This window comes from Numida meleagris, chromosome 13 (genome assembly GCF_002078875.1).
Source record: "Numida meleagris isolate 19003 breed g44 Domestic line chromosome 13, NumMel1.0, whole genome shotgun sequence".
In the NCBI taxonomy this organism is placed as follows: Eukaryota; Metazoa; Chordata; class Aves; order Galliformes; family Numididae; genus Numida; species Numida meleagris.
The window spans coordinates 13,160,688-13,182,856 of NC_034421.1; the positions used below are offsets into that span (position 1 = coordinate 13,160,688).

General features: G+C 66.4%; 4 protein-coding genes across 8 annotated transcripts in view; 2 read left to right on the forward strand and 2 right to left on the reverse strand.

Annotated features, from left to right (window-relative positions):
• GLIS2 (GLIS family zinc finger 2) lies at positions 7–3,466 on the forward strand. The gene is made up of 5 exons (XM_021411715.1): positions 7–379; positions 486–656; positions 793–926; positions 1,152–1,270; positions 1,365–3,466. The coding sequence occupies exons 1-5, from the start codon at positions 32–34 to the stop codon at positions 2,129–2,131; spliced, it is 1,539 nt and encodes a 512-aa protein (XP_021267390.1). The 5' UTR covers positions 7–31; the 3' UTR covers positions 2,132–3,466.
• Positions 4,056–6,170, reverse strand: PAM16 (presequence translocase associated motor 16 homolog). The gene is made up of 5 exons (XM_021411722.1): positions 5,873–6,170; positions 5,418–5,502; positions 5,032–5,171; positions 4,679–4,744; positions 4,056–4,215 (listed from the first exon to the last, which is right to left on the reverse strand). Exons 1-5 carry the CDS (start codon positions 6,017–6,019, stop codon positions 4,129–4,131), a joined length of 525 nt encoding a protein of 174 aa, XP_021267397.1. The 5' UTR covers positions 6,020–6,170; the 3' UTR covers positions 4,056–4,128.
• Positions 6,104–22,169, reverse strand: part of LOC110405889 (coronin-7-like) — a 36,155-nt gene continuing 20,089 nt past the window's right edge. For all 3 annotated transcript variants that reach the window (XM_021411710.1, XM_021411709.1, XM_021411711.1), the window contains 19 exons: positions 11,432–11,486; positions 11,297–11,354; positions 11,071–11,216; positions 9,958–10,053; positions 9,105–9,224; positions 8,893–9,028; positions 8,630–8,805; positions 8,428–8,536; positions 8,244–8,330; positions 8,001–8,143; positions 7,667–7,771; positions 7,473–7,558; positions 7,204–7,345; positions 7,015–7,104; positions 6,827–6,943; positions 6,623–6,758; positions 6,463–6,554; positions 6,309–6,395; positions 6,104–6,224 (listed from right to left, as the gene is read on the reverse strand). In XM_021411710.1, the coding sequence (XP_021267385.1) occupies positions 6,219–6,224; positions 6,309–6,395; positions 6,463–6,554; positions 6,623–6,758; positions 6,827–6,943; positions 7,015–7,104; positions 7,204–7,345; positions 7,473–7,558; positions 7,667–7,771; positions 8,001–8,143; positions 8,244–8,330; positions 8,428–8,536; positions 8,630–8,805; positions 8,893–9,028; positions 9,105–9,224; positions 9,958–10,053; positions 11,071–11,216; positions 11,297–11,354; positions 11,432–11,486 (1,987 nt within the window). In that variant the 3' untranslated portion in view covers positions 6,104–6,218. The remainder of the gene's footprint in view (positions 6,225–6,308; positions 6,396–6,462; positions 6,555–6,622; positions 6,759–6,826; positions 6,944–7,014; positions 7,105–7,203; positions 7,346–7,472; positions 7,559–7,666; positions 7,772–8,000; positions 8,144–8,243; positions 8,331–8,427; positions 8,537–8,629; positions 8,806–8,892; positions 9,029–9,104; positions 9,225–9,957; positions 10,054–11,070; positions 11,217–11,296; positions 11,355–11,431; positions 11,487–22,169) is intronic.
• On the forward strand, positions 12,825–20,711 carry VASN (vasorin). Of its 3 annotated transcripts, none has more exons than XM_021411712.1 (2): positions 12,825–13,238; positions 18,061–20,711. In XM_021411712.1, the coding sequence occupies exons 1-2, from the start codon at positions 12,847–12,849 to the stop codon at positions 20,129–20,131; spliced, it is 2,463 nt and encodes an 820-aa protein (XP_021267387.1). In that variant the 5' UTR covers positions 12,825–12,846; the 3' UTR covers positions 20,132–20,711. The 3 variants fall into 3 exon arrangements, with proteins under 3 accessions (XP_021267387.1, XP_021267389.1, XP_021267388.1); XM_021411714.1 differs by lacking the exon at positions 12,825–13,238 and adding an exon at positions 13,268–16,833; XM_021411713.1 differs by lacking the exon at positions 12,825–13,238 and adding an exon at positions 16,845–17,697.

The following is a 22,169-nucleotide window of genomic DNA, read 5'->3' on the forward strand; positions in this document are numbered from 1 at the left end:
GCCTCTTTGCAGCACCCCCCCGCCCGGCGCCATGCATTCGCTGGACGAGCCGCTGGACCTCAAGCTGAGCATCTCCAAACTGCGGAGCGCCCGAGAGAAACGGGAACGCGGCCCCCCCGGACCACGGCCCCGTGTGTCCCCCTCCACCGCCGCCCCCCCGCCGGTCGGGGAGAGCCGGGGCTCCGCGCGGGGGGGGCGGCGGGCAGGGCCGAGCCCCGGGCTGTTGGCACACTCCAAAGCGCTGGAGAAGCGCTTCCCGGCCCTCCCCGTCATGGACCTCAGCCTCTCGCCCCCCCCTGGCGTGGAGTCCCCGGGAGGGGGCAGCGCCTCGCTGTCCCCCGAGCGGCACAGTGACCCCCCCGTGCCCGCTATCCCCCACGTGAGTACGGCCGCGTATCCCCTCCCCCTCGATGCCCCCCTCCTTGTCCTGGAGAGGGGCCGTAGATCGGCCCTCACCCCCCGCCCCCCCTCCCATCTCGCCGTAGGATTTCCAGTCCCTGCGCTACATCGACGGCATCCCCGGCTCCTTCCAGTTCTTCCTGCCGCTGGGCGCGGGGGGGGCCCTGCACCTGCCCTCCTTCCTGCCCCCCCCCAAGGACAAGCGCCTTTCCCCGGAGCTGCCCCTCCCCAAGCAGCTCGTCTGCCGCTGGTCCAAGGTCAGGCGGGGGCATGGGGCTGGGAGGGGGAGGGATGTGGGGCTGAGGGTGGGGGAGGGGGGCGAGCATGGAGCTGGGGGGCACCGGGGCCGTCTCCAGCCCTCCCTCACCCCCAGCGTCCCCCCCCCCCCCACAGTGCAACCAGTTCTTCGACCTCCTGCAAGACCTCGTGGACCACGTCAATGACTTCCACGTGAAACCCGAGAAGGACGCGGGGTACTGCTGCCACTGGGAGGGCTGCGCCCGCCACGGCCGCGGCTTCAACGCCAGGTGGGCGCCGGGGGAGGTGGGGAGGGGGGTGGGGGGTCAGTAACCGGTGCTGGGGGCGTGGGGCTGCAGGGATGGATGGTGATGGGCGATGGCACCGGGTGACGGTGTCGGATGATGGCGTTGGGTGGTGGCACTGAGCGGCGGTGTTGGGTGTCCCCATGGGTGCTGAGGGGGGGGTTGCTGTGGGTGCTGTTCCCGGCCCCTCCCTTGACGGCCGTGGCACAGGTACAAGATGCTGATCCACATCCGGACGCACACCAACGAGAAGCCGCACCGCTGCCCCACCTGCAACAAGAGCTTCTCCCGCCTGGAGAACCTGAAGATCCACAACCGCTCGCACACCGGTGAGTGCATGGGGCGGGCGTGGGGGGGGGGGGGCACGGAGCTCTGCTCGGCCACGGCGGGGGGGCTCAGACGCAGCGCTGTGCCGTCCCGCAGGCGAGAAGCCCTACATCTGCCCCTACGAAGGCTGCAACAAGCGCTACTCCAACTCCAGCGACCGCTTCAAGCACACCCGCACGCACTACGTGGAGAAGCCCTACTACTGCAAGATGCCGGGCTGCCACAAGCGCTACACGGACCCCAGCTCGCTCCGCAAGCACATCAAGGCCCACGGGCACTTCGTGTCCCACGAGCACCACGAGATGCTGAAGGCCCACGCGCCCCCCAAGGGCTCTGCGGACGCACCCTACGCCAACGGGGCGCAGCTCCTTCTGCCCAACCCCGCCGCCCTCTTTGCGCCCCACGCGCTGCCCGCCCTGCCCCTCCCGCTGGCGCCGGCCCCGCTCGACCTGAGCGCTCTGGGCTGTGGGGCTGGGGGCTCGCTGCCCGCCCTGCCCGGCCCCGCGCTGCCCCTCAACGGCGGCGGCCCGCTGAACTTGGCCAAGGGCCCGCTGCTGCCCTCGCCCTTCGCGGCCGGCGGCCTGGGGTTGCCCGTCATGTCGCTGCTGGCCGGCGGGGCGAAGGCCGAGGCCGACGAGGCCGAGGGGCGGAAGGGAGGCAAGGAAGGCCGCAAAGCGGGCGGCCAACGGACGGAGCCGGGCCGCCTGCGGGCCCCCCCCGAGAGCCTGGCGCTGCTGCCGGGGGCCGTGCTCGACCTCTCGACGGGGGTGGGCGCGGCGGGCAGCCCCCCCGAGGCGCTGCCGCCCGGCTGGGTGGTCATCCCGCCCGGCTCCCTGCTGCTCAAGCCGGCCGTGGTGAATTGAGGGCTGGGGGGGGCAGGCCGAGCCCCCGGCATCGCCCCCAGCGTCGCTCCAGGCCCGGGCTTGCGGCCACGTTAACCTTCACGAAAGAAGAACGGACTCTTCTGAGAATAGCAATAATCCCTCGGCGACCCCACGCTGCCGCCCCGGCCCTGGGGGGGGGTGTACGCCTGGGGGGCCCTGCCCCACGCTGGGCAGCGGAGACGCCGCTATTTATTTATCGCCCAGACCCCTGCGCTGACGGGGCCCCGCTTGGGCTCTTCGCTCTCGCTGACTTGGCGTCTCCCTGCCCCAGGCCTCGGCCCCACCGCTGCCAACGTGGGGACCCCCGGCTCCACGGCCAGGCCGCCCCGTGCCGCCTCCCCGGCCACCCCCGTGACAAGGCACACGGCCACGTGTGCCGCTCACCGTGCCGGCTCCGCACCGGGGCAGAGCCACCGTGTTTAGCTATGTTCATACCTAACCATGTACCGCAAGCGCACGCAGGCAGCGCGGGCAGGGCTGCAGGCAGGTGCACGTTGGCACCGGGCGGCTCAGCGCTGCTCAGCTCTGGGCCGTGTTTCCAGATGAGCCCCGCCCGAGCTGTGGGGCAGCACTGGTGCAGGTTGGGCTCTGTGCTGCCAGACCCCATCCCGGCAAGAGGGAGAGTTTGGGCACAGCTGGGTATGCAGGGCCCCTGCTCAGCTCCACCTGCAGCACCGAGAGGCAGGAGCTTTGGAGATGGGGGGACCCCGCAGAGGTGTCCCAAGCCCCATGGGCTCCATCCCTGCTTTCCCAGCTCAGACCCTCCCTTTCTGAGGGACCGCTCGCACTCCTCCAGAGCCCCGACCGCCTCCAGTACAGGGGGCACAGGTGCCTCCCTCGCCCCGGTGCACGCAGAGGGTCCCGCGTACCTCGCCCTGCCCACAGCTTTCTCTGAACCGAGGGTCTCCCTGACCCTGACCCAGCTGCACAGGCTCGGGAAGGGCCCCCGGCAGCACGCCCCGCGGGGAGCAGGTCTCCCCATGTCGCTGTCCTTGGGCCGGGGCGCGGCAGCCGCCCGGCACTGCCACAGCATGGCACTTGGCCATCGACCAGGCCTCCCCGGCCGGTGTACGTTTTCTTGCTCATTTGTTGGTTTGTTGTTGCACATTCCAGGTCATCAGTATTTTAACGGTCTCTAAGTGCCTTTCTATTGTAGTTTCTGGGTTGTTTTTATTTTCCTCCTGTTGGGCTCCATCGCTGTTAGCATAGAGTTTAAGGACTACAGAAGCAAGAGATAAGCTAACGATTATAACACTATATTCCTCCATGGGAGAGGAAGTTTATTAAGAAAACAATAAAGTGAAGTTGAAGTAAGTTCCTGTTTCAGTCTGCAACCGCACTACCCGCCTGTGCCCAGGGCCCAAGGGCAGCAAGGAGACAGAGGCAGGGACAAAGCACTGAGCTCCTGCCAGGGGACAGAGGGGAAGAGGGTGACAAGGCTGCCATCTCCTCGGAGCTGACGGCAGAGCTGGCCCTGCCTGGCCTCCTGGTGGGGGTGCAGCTGGGGACGGCCCCAGTGTGTCCCCACAAGGCTCCTCACCGCTGTGCCCGACCCACTGCCCGTCCCTGCTGCCCATCTGCACGCAGCTCCCTGCTCTCACGTGGTACAGAGCCAGAGGCACGCGTGCAGTCAGGCTGCGAGCATCCAGCCCCCCACTAAAATAGCTCCTGCGGCCTTCCCGGGTGTGATTTGAGCCTTGGCTGCCCTGAGGCCAAGCTGGGGACACCCTTCCTTCCCCGTGCCACCTCCATCATCTGCAGGGCAGATCTCAGCCCGTGCCAGCCCCCCGCGGCTGGGTCAGGTTTCTGTGCTGTGCACCGACAGCCAGGGCACAGCACCAGGGCAGCAGCAGGGCTGGGGCCATCCCCTCTCCCTCCCAGGGAGCAGAGCAGCCAGGCCAGGTGGTGGAGGACACGGCGTTTATTGGCCACCTATAACTTAAGGGAGAGGGAAGCGGGGACACGAGTGACAGGAGTCACGTCTCGGCTTTCCAGCCTTTCTCCTTCTCGTCCTTGGCCTGGATGCGCAGCTCCTCGTCCAGCCGCTCCTTGGCTCTCACCACCTGCAGGACGAGGGGACGGGGTGACGCAGAGGGCAGGGCTGCACCCACGCCTCCCTGCCCGCTGGCACCGGGCTCCGAGTCCTTCCCGCCTCAGCTGGACTCTGGAAGGAGTTCATCCGTGCTGACTGCTAGCGCTGCAGGTCCCTCAGCTCTGTGCTACCCCACAGACATCCTCCAGTGCTGGCTGGCCTCCAGCATGATCAAGGGTGGGGATAAAACCGATCCCCAACCCTTTTCTGGCACAACCGTGCTCAGCTGGTGCCAACAGACACCATTCCCTCCCTAAGCAGCCAGGAAGAGGCAGCAAAGCTCTCCCTCTGTGGCCCGCTGATGGGTTCAGCCCAAGCAGGAGGCGGTACTGCCCCAAAACATCTGTTTCTGGAAGGTTCCTGCCAAATCAAAGGCAGCCAGACGGGCTGAGGGTAGAGACGGGGGACCCCGCAGCTCTCCTCCCTTTGCTCACCTTGGACTGTAGGTAGAAGGAGCCTCCCACTGACTTGTCGTTCACTTTGAATAAATGGTCGTAGTTCTGCCAAAAGAAAGCCTCCATCAGGAGCTGCTCCCTGCACCCCCCCTCCCCAAATACCAGCAGCCTCTGGCTCCCGGAGGTGAGACTGCTTCATGCAGTGATGACAGACACTTTTGGAGGAGCATGTGTCCCTGCCCAGCAGCAATGCTGGGCAAACCGTGCTGCAGCTGGAGCAGGGAGACCTCTCAGGATGAGCCATGCCCAGGACGGCACCTACATACCTCCAGGGGCCCCCACCACCCCGTGCCAGCTCTCCCCAGCCGCAGGCGCTCTGAAGGAGCCTCTACCTTCTGGATCTCCTCCGGGTTGAGGTTGGAGACGTTGAGGATCTGCTGAGCTTCCTGGAGGCTGATGCCAATGATCCTGGAGGCGGCAGCGGACTGGGGCCTCTCTGAGCGGCCCCGTGCATCTGCCGCAGCTCGGCTCGCTGCACGGGGACACTGTCAGTCCTCTACCCACACCCCCCAGAGTCCCCACAGCCATGGGGCTTCCAGGCAGGTCTGAGCCACGAAGCCCCATGACAGCTGCCCACCCCCTCCCCAGGGTCACCCGGGCCCCCTCCCTGCCCCAGCGCTGAGGAGGTGGCTGCAGCCCGTGGGTCTCTTTGTGGTGTCCCTGCACGGCCCAGGGGAACGGGGAGCAGGGGGTGCCCCGGGCCGGGCTCAGCTCCTACCTGCAAACTCCTGGCGCAGCGCTCGCATGAAGGCCCGTCCGACCACCTGGGCCCCCACCAGGATGATCTGCGCCAGGTACTTGGCCTGTGGGGACAGCCGGCTGTCACGGCCCCGGCCCAGCCCCTCTGGAGCCCCACCGGCACCCCGGGGCCTGCCCGGATCCCCCGCGCTCCCCGGGCCCGGTTTCCCTCTGGGAACGGCCCAGAATCGCCTCCACCTCCCCGGGCTCTGCCGCTCCGCACCCGACCCTGTCCCACGTCCGCTATCCCCGGGCCTTGAACCCCGCGCGGCTCCTGTCCCCGGCTCCCCGAGCCCTGTCACCACCCCCTCCGGCTCTGTCACCCCCTCCTCGGGCCGTGTGGGCCTGTCTCGGCCCCGTGACCCCCTTCCCGAGCTTTGTGTCCCCGCCCGCGCCCGTTCCGGCGGCGGAGCGAGCCCAGGCCCCGCCGCTCACCATCGTCCCCTCCACCGCTTCCGCTCCCCGCAAGGGCGCGGGGTCAGAGAGCGGAGGGCACGGGGCGGAGCGTCGCCCTCCACCGGACAATGGCGCCCCCTGCTGGCCGCGCTGAGCGGGGAGGTCCGGGCCGGAGACGCCGCGCATGCGCGCTAAAGAGGCGGGAGAGCGGCCGCCATTTTCCCCCGCCCCTCCGCCTCCGTTCCCTCACACAAGCACAGGAGCCACGGGCGGGGCTGCAGCGTCTTTAATGGCGGGGCCTGCCCCCTGGCGCGGGCCCGGCTTGAGATGACTCCTCTCCAGCGAGGCCTGGGGTCCGTGCAGCGCTGTGGGGTCCGCCTGCGGCCTAGTCCTGTGGAGGCCGGGGTTGGTGAGGCCCAGGCCCGGTTCTTGCGGCCCTCTCCCCGCGGCCCGGCCTTGTCCCCGCCACACTTACCCACTCGGCCTCGTCCACGCCTTCAAAGGAGTCCTGGGGCAGCGGGTCGTGGCGGTTGCCCAGCCGGGCCACCATGGCGCTGAGGAGCTGCGGGACAAGCAGGGCCGTGGGTCGGGGCGTCACAGGGCTGCGGGTCCGCCGTCCCCACACTCACCTCCTCCTTCTTCTGCTCGTCCGTCTTCTCCCCCAGATACACGGCCGCAGGCACGAACTTCCGTGCGGGTGCCTCCTTCGGGGCCTGGCTCACTGCAAGGGCAGCGTGATGTGGGGCGGCCCAACACCCACGAGGCCCCACGCTGCCCCTGCACACCCACCTGGCACCATGTCGGCGGGACGGAGCTCAGCGCGGCCCTGCTGCCCATCTGCTCCCCCCAGCCAGGCGCTGGCGCTCAGGGCCGGCTCCCACCACACACGGGTTGGAGGGAAGATGTCGTCTTGGAAATATTCTTTCTGCAGGGTGTGGGACAATGAGGAGAGCCCATTGCTTTGTCCCCCACGCAGCCAAGCCCGGTGACTACCTTGACACGAGGCACACGGAAAGCCACCGGCTCGAGGCCACTCTGCCCCAGCCGCAGCGCCCGGGCGAACTCCACCTCCCGCACGTCGCACACTGTCTTGCGCAGGAAGACAAAGCCCTGGCGGAGCAAGTATGTGAGCAGGGCTGGGAGCAGGGCAGGCAGCACGGCCCCGGCGGGCACCCCCTCACCTTGTGGGGGTCGCTGGAGGTAAAGCTGTTGCACTCAAGGAAATAGGGTGGCTCGGGGGTCACCTCGTACAGGAAGACTCTGGTGTCACCCTGAGACAGTGAGATGGGGGCTGGTGTGAGGACACAAGGGGCCCATACCACGGTGCCCTGTGTGGGCAGCCCCCTGGAAGCAGGCGAGCTCCATCTCACCTTGCCGGTGAGGAAGACAACACTGGTGTCCTCATCATAGAAGGGCAGGAGTGTGGAGGGGGCCACATCGAGGCCGAGAACGGAGAGGGGCCCATCGGGCAGGGCCTGTGCACGGTACAGAAGGATCCTCCTCTCGCTGCGGCTGTGGGGGTGAGCAGGTGGCATGGCAGAGCCCAGAGCCCAGTGTGTCTAGTGTCCCCAAGGCGGGCACTGAGGGACACCTCGTCCCCTGGGGACCATGCCCAGCGGTGGCGCGTGCCCACCCTCACCTGTCGAAGCCGGACACGAGGAGGAAGTCACCTCCGCACACCCAGACCACACGTGCCCCGCGGCCCCCCTCGGGGCCTGGACCCTCCTGTGTGGAGAGAAGGAGGGTCACAGGCAGCACACTCTCCCCAGCAGCTCCCCACCGTGGAATCTGTCCCCCCGTTATCTCGTCCCATTCCCACCACTGTGGTCCCACCTGCTGGGGCTGGGGGCTGCATCGAGGCTCATAGAGCCGCAACCGGCCATCCTTGCTCGCTGTCGCCAGCTTCCTCCCATCGGGGCTCCAAGCCAGGCTGAAGATCTGGGGGATGGAGGGTGCCTCTGTCGCAGATCTGTGCCCCAGTGCCCGGCTGGCCCAGGGGACTTGGTGGCCAGCCATGTTGCCCCCTTGGTAGCCTGAAGTCACTCTCCCCCCAGAACCATCTCAGCACGGTAATTCAGGAGCCAGCTCCAAACTGTCATCCAGGTGCTGCAGTGTGGCAGCCTGGTATGTCTGGGTGCTGTGGTCTTCTGGTAATCCCTGGCCCTACCTGGTCCGTGTGTCCCTGCAGGCACAGCACCTCCTGCCCGGCGCCCAGCTCCCAGATCCGCACCGTCATGTCGTAGGAGGAGGAGACGAGGAGGTCAGCTGCCACGGGGTGGAAGCGGATGGAGTAGATCTTCTCCGTGTGCCCTGGTGAGAAGAGTAGAGTGCCAGCACTGGGACAGGGACACCGCCGGACCCACCTGTCCCCACTGCCAGTTCCTGAGCTGTGTCCCTGCACCGTGCTCACCTCTCAGCACGGCCTCAGGCTCCCGCAGTGTGTCCTGCAGCCCGTCCTCAGGCACCCGCCACAGCCGGATCTTGGCATCCTCCCCCGCTGCAGCACCGACACAGGCAGGGAGAGACACAGGCAGGGAGTGAGCAGCAACACGGGGCGCGGTGACCCACAGCAGGGAGCTGGTGCCAGTGCGTACCAACTGCAAGGCGCCGTGGGTCGAAGGGGTCCCAGGAGAGGTCGGACACCGCCGCACCGTTCTGGATGGTGGGCACAGCCACGTCGGGGAGACGGCCTGGTTTGGAGAGCTGACGGAGAGCAAAGCATCACCCAGGGCACGCGTCAGGTGCCCACACGCTGCTTGCAGTGGTGACACCAAGAGCCGCTCCGCAGTGCAGTACCTCAAGGACAGCGATCTGGCCACCAGCAGAGAGCAGCGGGAGGGCGACACGCTGCTGGTTGGCACAGAAGCCGTCGCTCTCGCCCGGCGTGGTGAGGCTCAGCCCCCGCAGGTTGGTGATGTGGGTGTCACGGTGCAGCACTGTGCCCTGTGCGTGCCGGAAGCGGGAGCTGGGCCCTGCGTGGGTGGGTGGTGCTGCTGAGTGCCACGGCTCCTCCGGCCACGTGGCCTGGTGATGCCGAGCCCACCCTGGTGCCCGCTCACCCAAAATACTCTGCAGCGACTTCTGGCTGGGGCTGCTGACGAAGCCACTGGAGGGGCCGGTGCTGGCGGAGAGCGAGGCGCTAGTGCTGCTCGGTGAGGCCAGCGAACCGGAGGGTGAAGAGTAGCCACTGCCCTCCTACAGGAGACAGCGGGTGGGCAGGAGGTGCTCCCCCAGCCCTGCCACCCCCAGCCCCTCACACCCCTGTGCTCACACTGCGGTCAGTATCCACTGGGCCGTCATTGGGCAGCTGGGCGCTGGGCTCGGCAGCGATGAGCGGGGAACGGAAGGTCTCGGTGGGTCTCCGTGCCGGGTGCAGGCTCACCCTCCCCACCTGCGAGGCAGCAGCACTGTGGCAAGCAGGCATTGGCAGAGGGGAGCCTGCCACAGAGTCCCAGCTGCTGGCTGTGTCAGGGAGCTGGTTCACCCCCACAAAACCTTTTTCTCCCCCTGGTTTTGTAATCATCCCCACTGAAACCTGCAGCTCGTGGTGTCTGGCTTATGGGGGTGCTCCTGGTTTGCAGGAGGCCCCTCTCTGGCTCACAGCTTTGGAATCGTGAAGCGGTTCCAATACACATTTATAGTGTCTCACAATGTCTACATTTTTAAGGAAGGTAGAGGGACATGCCTTTTCTCTATTAGATTTTTACTCTTAGCTGCACCTAGTTGGAAATTAGAGCTCATTTGACTGCAGAAGAGCATTTTTGAGCAATTTCTTCCTGGAAAACCATTTTAAACTGGGTGGGAGCAGATGAGATCTCCTGAAGCTGTGTTTGCATTCAAAGCCAGCTGCTGCAGCCAAGGTGCAGGGCTGTGTGTCTCATCCTCAAACACTTCTCCCACTCCACAGTCAGGAGGGGGCACACAGCCCGTGTGCTCTGCCACCCCAAAAACTCCTTGACTTTTGGCAAACTTGCAATTTGTGTAAATCTCCACTTTCCATTAAATAGATGTGATTAAAAAATTATCCCTCCCCTTCCAAGCATGTCCGGGCCCCATCCCAAGGCAGTGCAACACTCAGCCCCAGGTGCTGTGACCCATGGGGACACCTCCTGGGTGCCGCTCACCTGCTGGCTGTTCCCTGCCCACCAGGCCTGGGCATCTGTGGCCGGCAGCATCCCAGCGCAGTCAGGGAACAGATCCTCGTGGAACTCCTGGTTGGACTGCAGGACAGGGGACGGCAAGACTGGTGTCCTGTCCCACTGTGCTTGCGCACACTAGGTGGGACATGAGCTGGTGCTCCGCCTGCAGTCCCTTGCTGTCACCGAGCACTGGTGGCCCCAGGTGGGAGACCCCTGGGCACCCCAGTGGTGCGGAGCCTCAGCCCCAGCCGAGCTGCGTGCCAGAGCCTGTAGGTGTCAGATGCTGCCTGGCTTTGGGCTGTGCTGGGCACCCTGAAAGCATCCAGGCTCTGAAATGCAGCCCCCAGCTGCTGGCCTGCGGCTCCTGCCATCGCAGCTTTGAGCACTCAGCCTCTGCTACCCAACACCAGCACCAGATTGCAGCCCCTAGCCTCAAGGCTTCAGCATGCAGTGCCCAGGTTTCATCCCCCCCCCAAGTTTCCCTCATCTTAGCATGGAAACCTGAGTCCCCCCTTCCTCCTCATGGCACCTGGCTGCTCTCCATTCCCCAGTGGTGGACAGTGAGGTGGTCCCCCTGAGATGGCGCCAATGGGATGGCATCAGGCACCCCACCATCCTGCCACCCACAGGGTGGGGGCAACGGGATGAGCTGGGGGCTCCCGGGGTGAGTGGTGGCTGTCTCCATTTCCCTGGGGCTGAGCCCTGCCTGTGGCAGTGTCCCCATGGGGGCAGAGCCCTGGTTCCCCCCAGCCCGTGGCCGCCCTGCAGCACTGCTTACGCTCTGTTTCTTTTTTTAAACGTGGCTTTTTCCACAATAGTGTCTGTTTACAGCAAAGGGCATTTTCTTAAGCTGCCGCCCTGTTTTTTTTCTGTCGTTCAGAAAAATGCTGCGGGGGAATGATGCCAATGGAAGGAAAAACCTGAGCGCACTGGGGGCAGCGGGAGAACCTGGCTGGGAGACCTGTGCCCTGCATGCTGCGGTTCGTCCCCAAATTGGTGACAGTGAGTGACAGGGAAAGCACCAGGGCACGAGGACATGGGATCACGGGGACCAAGCTTGGAGCTGAGGCTCTGTCTGAGGGCCCCACACGCACTCACCTTGCGGGGCACGATGTAGCTGACAGGGACAAGGAAGGTGTCGGTGAGCTGCAGGACGCGGAGCACCTCGCAGGCCATGACGTCCAGGGCCAGGCGAGGGACGGTGGCCAGGCCCCGCGTGTGTCCCTCCGTCAGGCACTGAGTGACTGGGGACAGGCAGGACAGCCTTGGGGTGGGGGGCAAGAATAGGGGCCGACGCATCCTGTGTAGGATGCGTCCTGTTTACCTTGGGTGAGTGCAGGCTGCGCCGGTGCCGCCTCCAAGCAGTACAGGAGGTTTTCTCCCTGGTAGAGATGGACAGGAGTGCAGTGTAACAGGGTGCAGGATCACCCTGCTGTGTCCCACCACCCCAGCTCCTCACCTTCCCCGCCAGCACCAGCAGCCCTGTGTCGGCGTCGTACAGTGGGATCACGGCCCTACAAGGAAAGGAGGGTGCTGAGCACTGCGGGATGGGGCTCAGCAGCCTGCCCTGGCACGTGGCAGCACCCCGATAAAGGCAGGGCTGGATCCTGCCCTCTTGACCCATTCCCCCATGGGCACCCCAAGCCCCGTCCCATTTTCCTTGTGGTGCCAGCAAAGTGCTGGGCAGGGTCCAACCGTGCCCATGGCAGCAGGGCAGTGCTGGGTGCCCTTGGTGTGGCACACGGGAACGGCCCTTGGCATCTCCCCCATTTACAGCTTCCCACGCTACAGCCCTGCCACGCTCAGCCCCACAGTGACAGCTTTATGGCAGCGAGACCTTGGCGGCCGCCCATAGTTCCTGCAGCGTGCCGGTGCGTGGCACGGCAGCGCGGGCATGGGGCACACAGGTGCCGTAAGTGAGGGAACCCGGGGCCCACCTGGCCCTGCTGGCACAGTCCTGGGCTGCCCGGGCCGGCTTGGCCAGTCCGGGGTGGGCACGGGGCCGCGGGCTGCAGCCAGCACAGCACACACCTCGCTGGCACACGCTGCCCCACCAGCCCCGTGGTCGAGGCTGCCAGCGAGGCTGGTCGCAGTGCTCCTCATCCCTGTCCTCGTCCCTGTCCCACCCTGTGCCTGGGGGATGCTCAGGGGCTGGAGGGGCCATGGAGCACCGAACCCCTTCTCTTCCTTCCCCGTGATATGGGTGTGGAGGAGAAAACTCCAGAGGCAACTTTCAGGAGAACAAAGGGACAATATATTACTTTCGGGTTGACATTTTTGTGGTTGTGCCGGCTGGGGGAAGGGAGCACGTGCGGTGCCGGGATTTTACACGGATCGACTTTGAGGAAACACAGCCAAACAAAGGCTGCCCGGCCCCGCAGCCCTGCAGCACGGCGGGGCTCCGTGGCAGGGACAGCGCGGGGCAGCCAGGTGACATCAGGGGCAGCCCCAGCTGGTACGGCGCAATCTGGCCCGTGTCTGTTGGCACAACCTGGACAAACAACGCCGAGTGGCTGCAGCAGGCACGGGGATCGCTGCCACCAGCACCGCACTGCCACCACCAGCAGGGACAAAGGCTGGGACACGGGCGGCTCCACTGCTGGGACATCTCGGGGTGGTGAACGCTGTCCTGCAGCGCTGGGTGCAGCGCTGCTGTCACCTTGGCTTCAGGACAGCCCCGCGAGGACACCTGCAACCCCTGTCCCTAGTGCATGGTGTACCCCAAAGCACAGTGATCCCTGGCCGGGGTGGGTAACAGGGTAACAGGGTTCCATGGTGCTAGGGGTGCTGGAGGCGCTGGGACACAGAGGGCTGGAGTTCCCAGCGGCCCTGGAGCAACGGGGACCCGTACCTGGCTTACGGGTCAGCTAGGCCATGCTGGACAGCGGTTGCTGGGATGCCCAGCCCTGGTGCTACAGGGGTATCTGGAGGGTCTTGGGGCACGTGGGTGCTGGGGGAAGGGGGAGACGCCTGTACCCACGCCCGAACCCATACCCACACCCGGGGGTGCCAGGGGGTCCCTGGGGTCCCCCCACGCCGGGCCCCAGGTGCGAAGGGGGCGGAGCCTACGTGGCAGCCCCGCCCCACCCCTCGCCCCCCGGTCCTCACAGCCAATGGAGAGGCGGCGGGAGAGCCGGCCCCGCCCCCCAGCGCCAGGCCACGCCCCCTCACCCTAAAAGCCGCCCCCCGGGCCCGGCGCCGCCAGAGAGGGGAGCGTCCGCCCGCCGCCATGGAGTGAGTGCCCGGCCCGGCCCCGCCCGGCCCCGGTGAGTGCCGCGACCCGGAGCCGGGAGGGACCGGCAGTCCGTGCTCGGCTGTCCCTGCTGGGTCACAGGGTGACCCCGTCTTGGCTAGGGATGGAGCCTCGGCGGCAGCCCGGTGGCGTGCTGGGACGAAGGCGCTGGTGGCCGGTCCCCAGCGCGGTGGCCTCGTGGGTCCCCTCCCACGGACTGTCCCTGGTGCACGTCCGGCCGGGGACCTGGTGCTGCCTCATCGTGGGGAGGGATGAGGTGTGGCTGGGGGGACTCGTGCTGTCCCCAAGTGTCACTGCTGGTGGCTGGGTGACCGTGACCCATCCTGCCAGCAGCCAGGCTCCAGGATATGTGTAGGACCCGGCGCGGTCCATCCATGCTTGCCCATCCCAATGTGGCAGCGGGGCTCGCTGCTCGGGGGACAGCAGGCAGGGAGCTGCTGGCACCAGTGTCCGATGGGGAAGCGTGCCAGCAGGGCACTGACCAGCCTGGCCGCCGGCCACCGGGATGCCCCATCGGCTTCCTGCTGTGCCTGCTGGGGTGACACCGGAGCTGCCATCCCTGCGGGCTGTGACAGGCGGTGAGCATCTCTCACTCCTCCCTCGTGGCCACCGCGCTGCCACCGGCACCCGGGCGTCCCGGCGGGCGACGCTGCGGTGACAGCACCGAGCAGAAGCGCATCCCCGTCCTCGAGTGGGCACGTCCCCATCCTGGTGGCGGCGGCCTGGCCTGACCGAGGGCCGGGCGCTGCCCACACGGCGCTGGGCCGTGCCGTCGTGACGAATGACACTAATTACTATTTTTCCTCGCGCCACGCCAAGCCCGGGTGGCCCAGCCGGGTCGCCCTGACGCAACGCTGCCTGCCTGGCTGGCTCCGCCACCCGACGGGACGCGGCGGGAGGAAGCGCTCGGGGACAGCATGGCCACAGTCAGGCCGCAGGAATCCGCGCGTGGCAGCGGGGCGGCACCGCCTGCTCCGGGCGAAGCGGCTCTGCTGGTTTTTCCCCTTCTCGGCACCTGAGAGCGTGGCCGGGTCACGGGGGCAGGAGCGGGCCGAGGGGCTGGCGCGGGGGGAGGCGGTAAGCAGGCCCGCATTCCTCCCTGGCTGCTGCGGAAACTTTAATTAAATAGGGAGGGAGCGCGGGAGGAGGTGGGAGCTGCGGCGGAGGGCGACTGGAAGGGAAAAGGGGGATTAGGGGCTGATCGTGCAGCCCCGCTGGGCATGGGGAGGGGGCACGTGCAGACACGGGTGTGTTCGGGGGCGTCAGGGAGGGCCCCGTGAGCACTGGGCCTGGAGCCGGGGAAGGCCCCGCATTCCTCCGCGCGGGGCCCCGAGCGGCGGTGGGGACGGAGCCGTGCGTGTGCCGGTGCCCACCGGGCTGGCTGCGTGCCGGCAACAACGGCGGCTTTGTTCCGCACGGGGAGCCAGGCGGACGCGGGGCCTCAATCATCGATGTATGGGGACGGGAGGGGACGTCCTGGCTGTGCCGGGTACCCCCGGCTCAGGAATCCACTGTGACATGGGGTGGGACGAGAGGTTTGTGGGACCGCACAGTCCCCTCCAGCCCTTGGAGCCCAGTCCTGGGGCTCGGGGCACCCTGGGCTTGCTGGCCTCTGAGCCAGGTGGGCACAGACCCAGGTGAGCGCAGACCTGCGGGCGCTAGCAGTACCAGGGATGCTTGCCCAGTGGCAGGGCCACCATGACCTCCTTGTGGCTGTGTGGAGCTCCATCTGCCCCCTCCTGCCCAGGTATCACCCTGCAGCGTGGGGCTGAGGACGCCCCACTGCCACCGCAGCAGCCGGCGCTGCCGCCCACCCCGTTCTGTGCCTGGCTGGCAACGGGCTCTCCCTTGAGCACAAAAAGGGGCGACCCACTGTGTCCCCGTGTGCACCAGGGGGACACCCGGCCGCTCACCCCAGCGAGTGGGAACAGTGCTCCCACCCCCTCAGGCTGGCAGGGAGAGGCTGTGCAAGAGGGGGAGGCCGGGCCTGGATCCTCCTGCAGCCGGAAAATATGAATAATTCGGCAAGTATCTGCGGTGCAGGCTGGGGGAGCCCAGCCAAGGAGCAGCGGGCCGCTGGCAGGGCGGGATGGCCAAGTACCTCTGGGAGAACCACTTCTCCCCGGTGCGGCCGTGCTGCCCCTGCCAAGCTGCCAGGCTCCAGGCTCCAAGCTGGGCTCACCCCTCAGCCCCACGTGCCCGCTGAAGGGCTGGGCAGCGGGCTGGTGTGTGCCGGAGGAGCGCGGTGGTGCCGGCGGAGCGGTGGCAGAGGTGTGGAGCCGCAGGTGGAGCGCGTGGTGCCCAACCGGCAAGGCGGGATGCTCGGCCGCGGTCACGACCCAGCCCAACCTGCCCGGGGCCGGTGAGCGGAGCCTGGCAGCTGGGGAGGAAATGCCAGCATAATTAAAGGGCTGAGAGGCTCAGAGTCAGCAGCTGGTTGCAGCGCGGACACGTCAGCGAAACCCGACCCTGGCATTGCAAAACCAGGTCCCAACCCGGGGCCTGTGCCCCGCCGGCACCACGCTGCCCACCCCGGCACGCACAGCCCTGCGTCGTGCTGCCCTCGAGGCCAGCATGGGCTTTGGCCATCCCAGCGTGCCTGCTGTCCCTGCTCAGCTGCCCCATGTCCCAGCTGAGGGTTGGTGCTGTCGCTCTCATCCACCAGCTCAGTGCTTAACGCCAGCGGTGTCCCCAAACCACTGCATGAGGCTGCATGATGCTCTCTTGGCACAGCCCTGTCACCGTGCACGGCTATGGCACACCGGGTACCCTGCCCCAGGGTCACCCACGCACGGGGCGTGGGCCAGGGGCTCGGTGACCGTGACCGCATGGCCACAGAGCGGCTCCTCCCAGTGCCGATGTCCCTGGGCCAAGTGACTCAGGCGGCTGTGGTGACCCTGCCCAGCGGCGCGGGCGCACCCCACCCTTGGGCGCACCCCAGGACCACGGCCTCCACCTTAACCCTGTCTTGCTGCAGGCGAGCGCGGTGATCTGGGGGGACTCGGGATGCGGTGTTGCCCCCTGGTGCAGCCAGGGCTCGGCACAACCTGGCCGGGGCCCCCCACGGCGGAGGGGCAGCTGGGGCAGGCAGCAGCACGTGCTGCTGTGCTACCCGGTAGCCCCCCGCGCACAGCGGGGCCCCAGTGAGTCGCAGGGTTTTATTTGCCTGCAGCTATTAACGACTTTCAGCGGCCCAGCAGGAGGGGAGGAGGTGACGGGCGCGCTGGGAAGGGGCTGCCAGGGGCACGCACCCCGCAGAGGCCCCGCTGTCACCCCACGTGCCCTGCCATGGGGTGATGAAGGAGGCAGGGCCCTGGCCCTCCTGCAGCTTTGTGTCTTGCTCCTTGCCTGCACTAATTAGGGCTGTCATTAAAAGGGCTGAAAGACAGGGCTGAGAGACGAGCCGTGTCCTGAGCAAGGACATCAACCAGGACGTCTGTCACTGGGACGTGGGCACAGGGGCTGGAGAAGGGCTTGTTCCAGCCCTGCTCTCACCAGGAGCATCCTCTCCTTGGTCTCCTCTGTCCCCAGTCAGTCAGTGCCAGAGGGATGAGGATTGCGACCCAACAAGGCCGGTGCTGTGCCAGAATCCCGGGATGCCAACAGAGGTAGTAGCTTTTTGGGACGCAAAGTCACCGCGTGCAGCCAGGGATTTGGGAGACAAGAGCACTGGAGGTCTGCCAAGGGCTGAGCCCACGGCAGGGTCACAGCTTGGCCCAGGGCCCTTGGAGCAGGACGGGGCTGGGCTGGGGCTCCCCATGGCCAGTCTGCCCCACGGAGGGGACCGGAACCCAGCAGTGCTGCTGTCCCCAAGCTGTCAAACCCCACTCTGCTTCCCTGCAGCCATGTCCCCGAGCCCCAAGCCACCCTGCTGTGGCAGGGGCAGTGGCTCCTTCATCCTCACACCAGCAGTGTTTCACTGGCCCAGGTCACCTCACAGTGGTGCCACCTCCGAGTGCCAGTGCCACTGGGTGCCACTGCAACCACCAGTTCCTGTTCTTCCCGGGTGTGGGGGAAACCTCCAGCTCTGGTTGCTGGAAACAGCATCACCGTCTGAGTACCTTAAAGTACCGACAAACTCCCCAAAGCGCTGCCCTGAGTTTCAGCCCGGTGCTGGGGGCCACAAGCCCACCTCACGAGGGCCACCTCACAGCTCTTATGGGGCGAAACAACGGCAGGGACAGAATCCTATGGTGTGGAGTCCCGGGGGGCTCAGGCGGGTGGCTGCTGCACGGACGGCACAAGGAAAGGGTTAAGTCCTGCTCGGCGTGCGGGAAGCCGGGCTGGCTCCCACCCCCTTCGCTGGCGGAGGCCGAGCCGGGTGCGTCTGCTGGGATGGAGGCGGCGCGTCCCACATGTTTGGTTTGCACCCTGCCGAGAGCAGCCGGGAAAGGAGGGGCCCTTTCCCTGCCGCCCGCCGTGGGGGTCGTGTTGCCCCACGAGCCAGGACACTGCGCATGGAAGAGCTGGGGGTGCGTGGCCCTAAATCTGGGGTAGGTGGGGAGGGGGACAGCGGAGCGCTTAGCAGCCTCTGTGCTGCTTTGTGCCCTGGGCAGGGAAGCATCAGGGGCCTTCAGGCTCTGCTGTGGTCCCTTTGGAGATGGGGTGTCCTGGGCAGGGAAGGAGGGGACGGTGAGTGGCTGGTGGTGGCAGGGCTGGGCATGGCTGTTCCTGCCCCACCAGGAGCAAGGTCAGGGGCTCCTGCACCAGCCTGGCCTGGGAGCAGCATGGAGCCAGCCCCTCCCTGAGTGCTGCCCCAAATGCTGTGTACTTTGTGTGTGAAGCCATGCGTGCCTGGGCGACAGTATCCTCATGCAAACATCTCTCTCCCACAGAGCTGACACCATGAACCAGCTGGTCCTCTGCACGCTGCTGCTGCTGCTCCCTGGGCAGCTGGCACGGGCATGTCCCACGGGCTGCCAGTGCCAGGACCCCACGACCATCCTGTGCGCGGCCAGGCGGGGCCACACCGTGCCACGAGGGCTGCCCCCCAGCACCCTCTCCCTGTACGTCTTTGAGAATGGTATCACGATGCTCAGTGAGGACAGCTTTGCAGGGCTGCCCGCCCTGCAGCTCTTGGATCTCTCACAAAACAAGATTACCAGCATCCAGAAAAACATCTTCCAGCCCCTAACGGAGCTCGTCAACTTGGACCTGTCCTCCAACCAGCTGCAGGAGATCACCAATGAGACCTTCCATGGGCTGCGGCTGCTGGAGCGGCTCTACCTGCAGAAGAACAGGATCCAGCACATCCATGCCACCGCGTTTGACACGCTGGAGAATCTCCTGGAGCTGAAGCTGCAGAACAACCAGCTCTGGGCCGTGCCCCCGCTCGACCTGCCCAACCTCCTGCTGCTGGACATCAGCTGGAACAAGATCCCCACCATCGCGCCTGGCACCATCCATGCCGTCAACATCGAGTCCCTGAAGATCGCAGGGCTGGGCCTTACGAGCTTGGACGAGGAGCTCTTCCAGCCCCAGAACAACCTGCACGAGCTGGACGTCTCTGACAACCTGCTGGAGCGCGTCCCGGTGGTGCTGCGGCGCCTGGGCAGCCTCACCAAGCTCAACCTGGCCGGCAACGCGCACATCTCCCAGCTGCCGCCTGAGGACTTCCGCGGCCTTCACAACCTGCAGGAGCTGGACATCAGCAACCTCAACATCAACACCATCCCTCGGGACTTCTCCAGGTTCTTCCCGAGGCTCCGCGCCATGACGGCCGCCGGCAACCCCTTCAACTGCATCTGCCAGATGAGCTGGCTAGTGCAGTGGGTGAACGCCAGCGGTGTGCTCCTCCGGCGGCCTGAGGAGACACGCTGCCACTTCCCTCCAAAAAACTCTGGGAAGCTCCTCCACCACCTGCAGTATGCCGACTTCGGCTGCCCCACCACCACCACCACCACCGCCGCCACCACCTCCCCTCCACGCACCACTGCGCCGCGACCCCCTCTGCCCATTCCCACCGGCAGCCGCCCACCGCCGGAGCCCAGCACCACCACCGCCACCCTGCAGCCCCGCGCCGTCCCCTTTAGCTCCACGCCGGCGCCCTTCAGCCTCCCCCCAGCCGTCAGCAGCCCCCTGCCGCAGCTGTGCCCCCCACGCACGTGCCTGAACGGTGGCACCTGCCAGCTGGGTGCCCACGGTCACCTGCGGTGCTTGTGCCCGCCAGGCTTCGCTGGGGCATTCTGTGAAGAGGAAGAGGAGGAGGAAGAGAAGGAGGAGGAGGACGCGGCGGTGAGGGGCACAACGCTGTCCCCAGCCACGCCAGCAGCACCTCCGAGCCGGAGGATCAGCATCACGCAGGTGAGCAGCACCTCGCTGCGGGTGGACCTGCAGAACTACGTCCAGTCCACAGCCCAGCTGAAGGGCATCCGGCTGAGCTACCGCAACCTGTCCGGGCCGGAGAAGCGCCCCGTGATGCTCCGCTTGCCGGCTTCTCTCGCCGAGTACACGGTGCGGGCGCTGAAACCCAACTGCACCTACCGCGTGTGCGTGGGGCCGCTGGGGGACAAGGGCTCCAAGGAGGAGTTCTGCGTGGAGGCGCACACCTTGCCGGCGAGCCACCAGCAGCACTCACCCGTCACCCAGAGCAAGGACAACAACCTGGCCCTGATGATCGTCCCCGCGCTGGCCGCCGTGCTGCTGCTGGTGGTGGTGGTGACGGCAGTCACCTATTACCGCCGGCACCGCCGGGCCAAGGCGCACGCGGGCGGGGGGGTAGAGGCCGGCCCGCTGGAGCTGGAGGGCGTGAAGGCGTGCCTAGAGAACGGCGAGCGGGGCGGGCACGGCTGCCAGGGGCCTGAGAACGCCGTGCTGGCGGGCGGCCCCGAGTGCGAGGTGCCGCTGATGCAGGCGCACTACCCCAGCAACAACAACAGCGCAGCGCTGAAGCCCTCCTACTTCTGAGCCGGCAGCGCTGCGTGGCACCTCCAGGCCGAGGAGCGGCGGGGAGTTAACTGAGCTGAGGCAGAGCCCAAACCCAAACGTGCAATTCTGAGGGGCTTACACACGTGGGGAGCAGTCACTGATTGTACCGCTCGGCCTAAGCGCCTCGATTCCTGTGACTCGACACAGAACGCGGGCAGCAAAGGTTTTGTTTTTAATTCGGGTTTGGGTCGGCCTTCTTGTTTTAGCGAGCGCTAGGAAGGAAGACAGAAGGAGGACGGCGGTGACTCGGCTGAGGGGCAGCGATGTGCTGGCAACAGGGGCCCCTCGGTGGAGCGCAGCCGCGGTCCCCACTCCCTGGAGCTGATGTGAGTGGCACGGCCCGGCCGAGGAGCTGGGCCCCTCGGCACCGCTGGGCTGAAGGACGCGCCGCACGGGCGCACGGGGAACCAGAGCTTTACGAACTCAGAGAGAATATTTATACGCGGTTATTTCCCATTTCTTCTGGGAAAACTTTTTCTAGTACAGGTTTTGTAAGGCAGACCAGAAGGATGTCATTTTGTAAAAAAAATAATAAAAGAATAACAACAACAAGGAGAAATCCTGCCCAGAGTTGGCGAGGTGGGGGCTGCAGGGCCCCCCCAAAGGCTGCGCAGCACTGCTCGCCCCGGGGACACGTCCCTGTCCCCCCTTGTCCCCGTGTCCCCTCCTTGCTGTCAGAGGATGACTCAGAGCATGGAGGGCGGTTCCCCCATTCTGAGGTTTCACCCCCACGAAGCCACCTCCCACCGCGAGTGCTAAGGAGGCGTCACCAAAACAGAGGCGGCGAGCTCCGAACGCGCCCCGGCCCTGCACATCATCCCGCCTGACTTCATCGTGTACGCTGCCAGATGGCTGCGGGGCGGCGGACAGACACACAGCCCGGCCCAACCCGATAACCTCCTGACGTCACCCTCCTCCTCCTCCTCGCCGCGGGGCCGAGGGGCTGTGGGGGGCTGTGCCGGCCCCGAGCCTGCGGCCCTGATGTGCCTGGGGTGAGCGTGACCAAGCGCAGCCCGCAGCGCGGTCGCAGCCCGCAGCACGGCCCCGGCCCCAGCCCAGGGGCTGCTGCCATAGCCGGGGCTGGGGTAACCACGTTGGACCCCACTCCCGTGTGCGCGCCCCGGGCCGTGCTCGTGCGCTGGCTGCGGCGGGGGCTCGGGGCCGGCGCTAGGTTCCCGCTGCCAAGTGCTTTCTGTTCCAACCTCTGGTTTTAATCGTTTTCCAATCCTTTATCTTTCGGGCTGGAATTTTCCAGGTTGGGTCCCTGCCCGTGGAGGTATGTTTTATTTGGAGAAAGTGAGCAAAGCATGCTGAAATGCAGCCACGGCCGGCTGCTGAGAGGGCTGCAAGCTGGGAAACCGTCCTCAGGTGAGTGCCCTGTAGCCTCCGCCTCACTGGGGCCCCCGGGTGCACCCACAGGGCATGGCCCTGACCCGGCCTCGTGTGCTCTGGATGCAATTAGGGGCGTGGGGCTGCGGCGGGGCCGTCTGCAACCCCCGGCTCCCAGGTGGGTTTCCGGCAGGGCTGGCTCCCATTAGGGCCGGCACAGTGGCGGCGGGGGCCCCTCTCCGGCACGGGCGGGCAGGCGCGAGGGCCACGCTCGCCCGCTCAAAGGGCCCATTGTGGTTCTCTCCCCACAGATTTTTCAAATTAACATCCCAAATTCCTCTGAAAATTGCTGCTGTGTAAATATTTTCACTGCGAGCTTTGTATATTTTCCAGCCTTGCGAGGAGGAGAGCAGAAAACTCCCTGGTGGAGCTCGAGCCCCATGCCGGCAAGCGGCGGGTGCTCCGTGTGTCACCGCTGTGGCCCCAGCCAGGACCAGCCACGGAGCCCCTTCCCTCTGTGCCCCTTTTTTTCCCCTCCACATTATTCCTACGGGCTCCAGGACCTCGCTAGGCTGGCAGCTTCTAATAGCTCATAAGCACTGCGCTGGCATGGCGGTGCCACTTGGTGCCCATCCACCCACACCACGGCGTCGGCACAGTGGCGTACAGGGATACTGCTGGCACATGG

Bases quoted from the DNA above. Each gene is read 5' to 3' on its own strand.
- GLIS2 (XM_021411715.1), top strand. From the start codon at position 32: ATGCATTCGCTGGACGAGCCGCTGGACCTCAAGCTGAGCATCTCCAAA. The intron at 657-792 runs GTCAGGCGGGGG...CCCCCCCCACAG, and splicing joins TCGTCTGCCGCTGGTCCAAG to TGCAACCAGTTCTTCGACCT. The intron at 1,271-1,364 runs GTGAGTGCATGG...GCCGTCCCGCAG, and splicing joins CCACAACCGCTCGCACACCG to GCGAGAAGCCCTACATCTGC.
- VASN (XM_021411712.1), top strand. From the start codon at position 12,847: ATGCTGGACAGCGGTTGCTGGGATGCCCAGCCCTGGTGCTACAGGGGT. The intron at 13,239-18,060 runs GTGAGTGCCGCG...TCTCTCCCACAG, and splicing joins CCCGGCCCCGCCCGGCCCCG to AGCTGACACCATGAACCAGC.
- PAM16 (XM_021411722.1), bottom strand. From the start codon at position 6,019: ATGCGCGGCGTCTCCGGCCCGGACCTCCCCGCTCAGCGCGGCCAGCAG. The intron at 5,172-5,417 runs GTAGGAGCTGAG...GTCCCCGTGCAG, and splicing joins GCTGCGCCAGGAGTTTGCAG to CGAGCCGAGCTGCGGCAGAT. The intron at 4,745-5,031 runs GTAGAGGCTCCT...TTCTTTTGGCAG, and splicing joins ACCCGGAGGAGATCCAGAAG to AACTACGACCATTTATTCAA.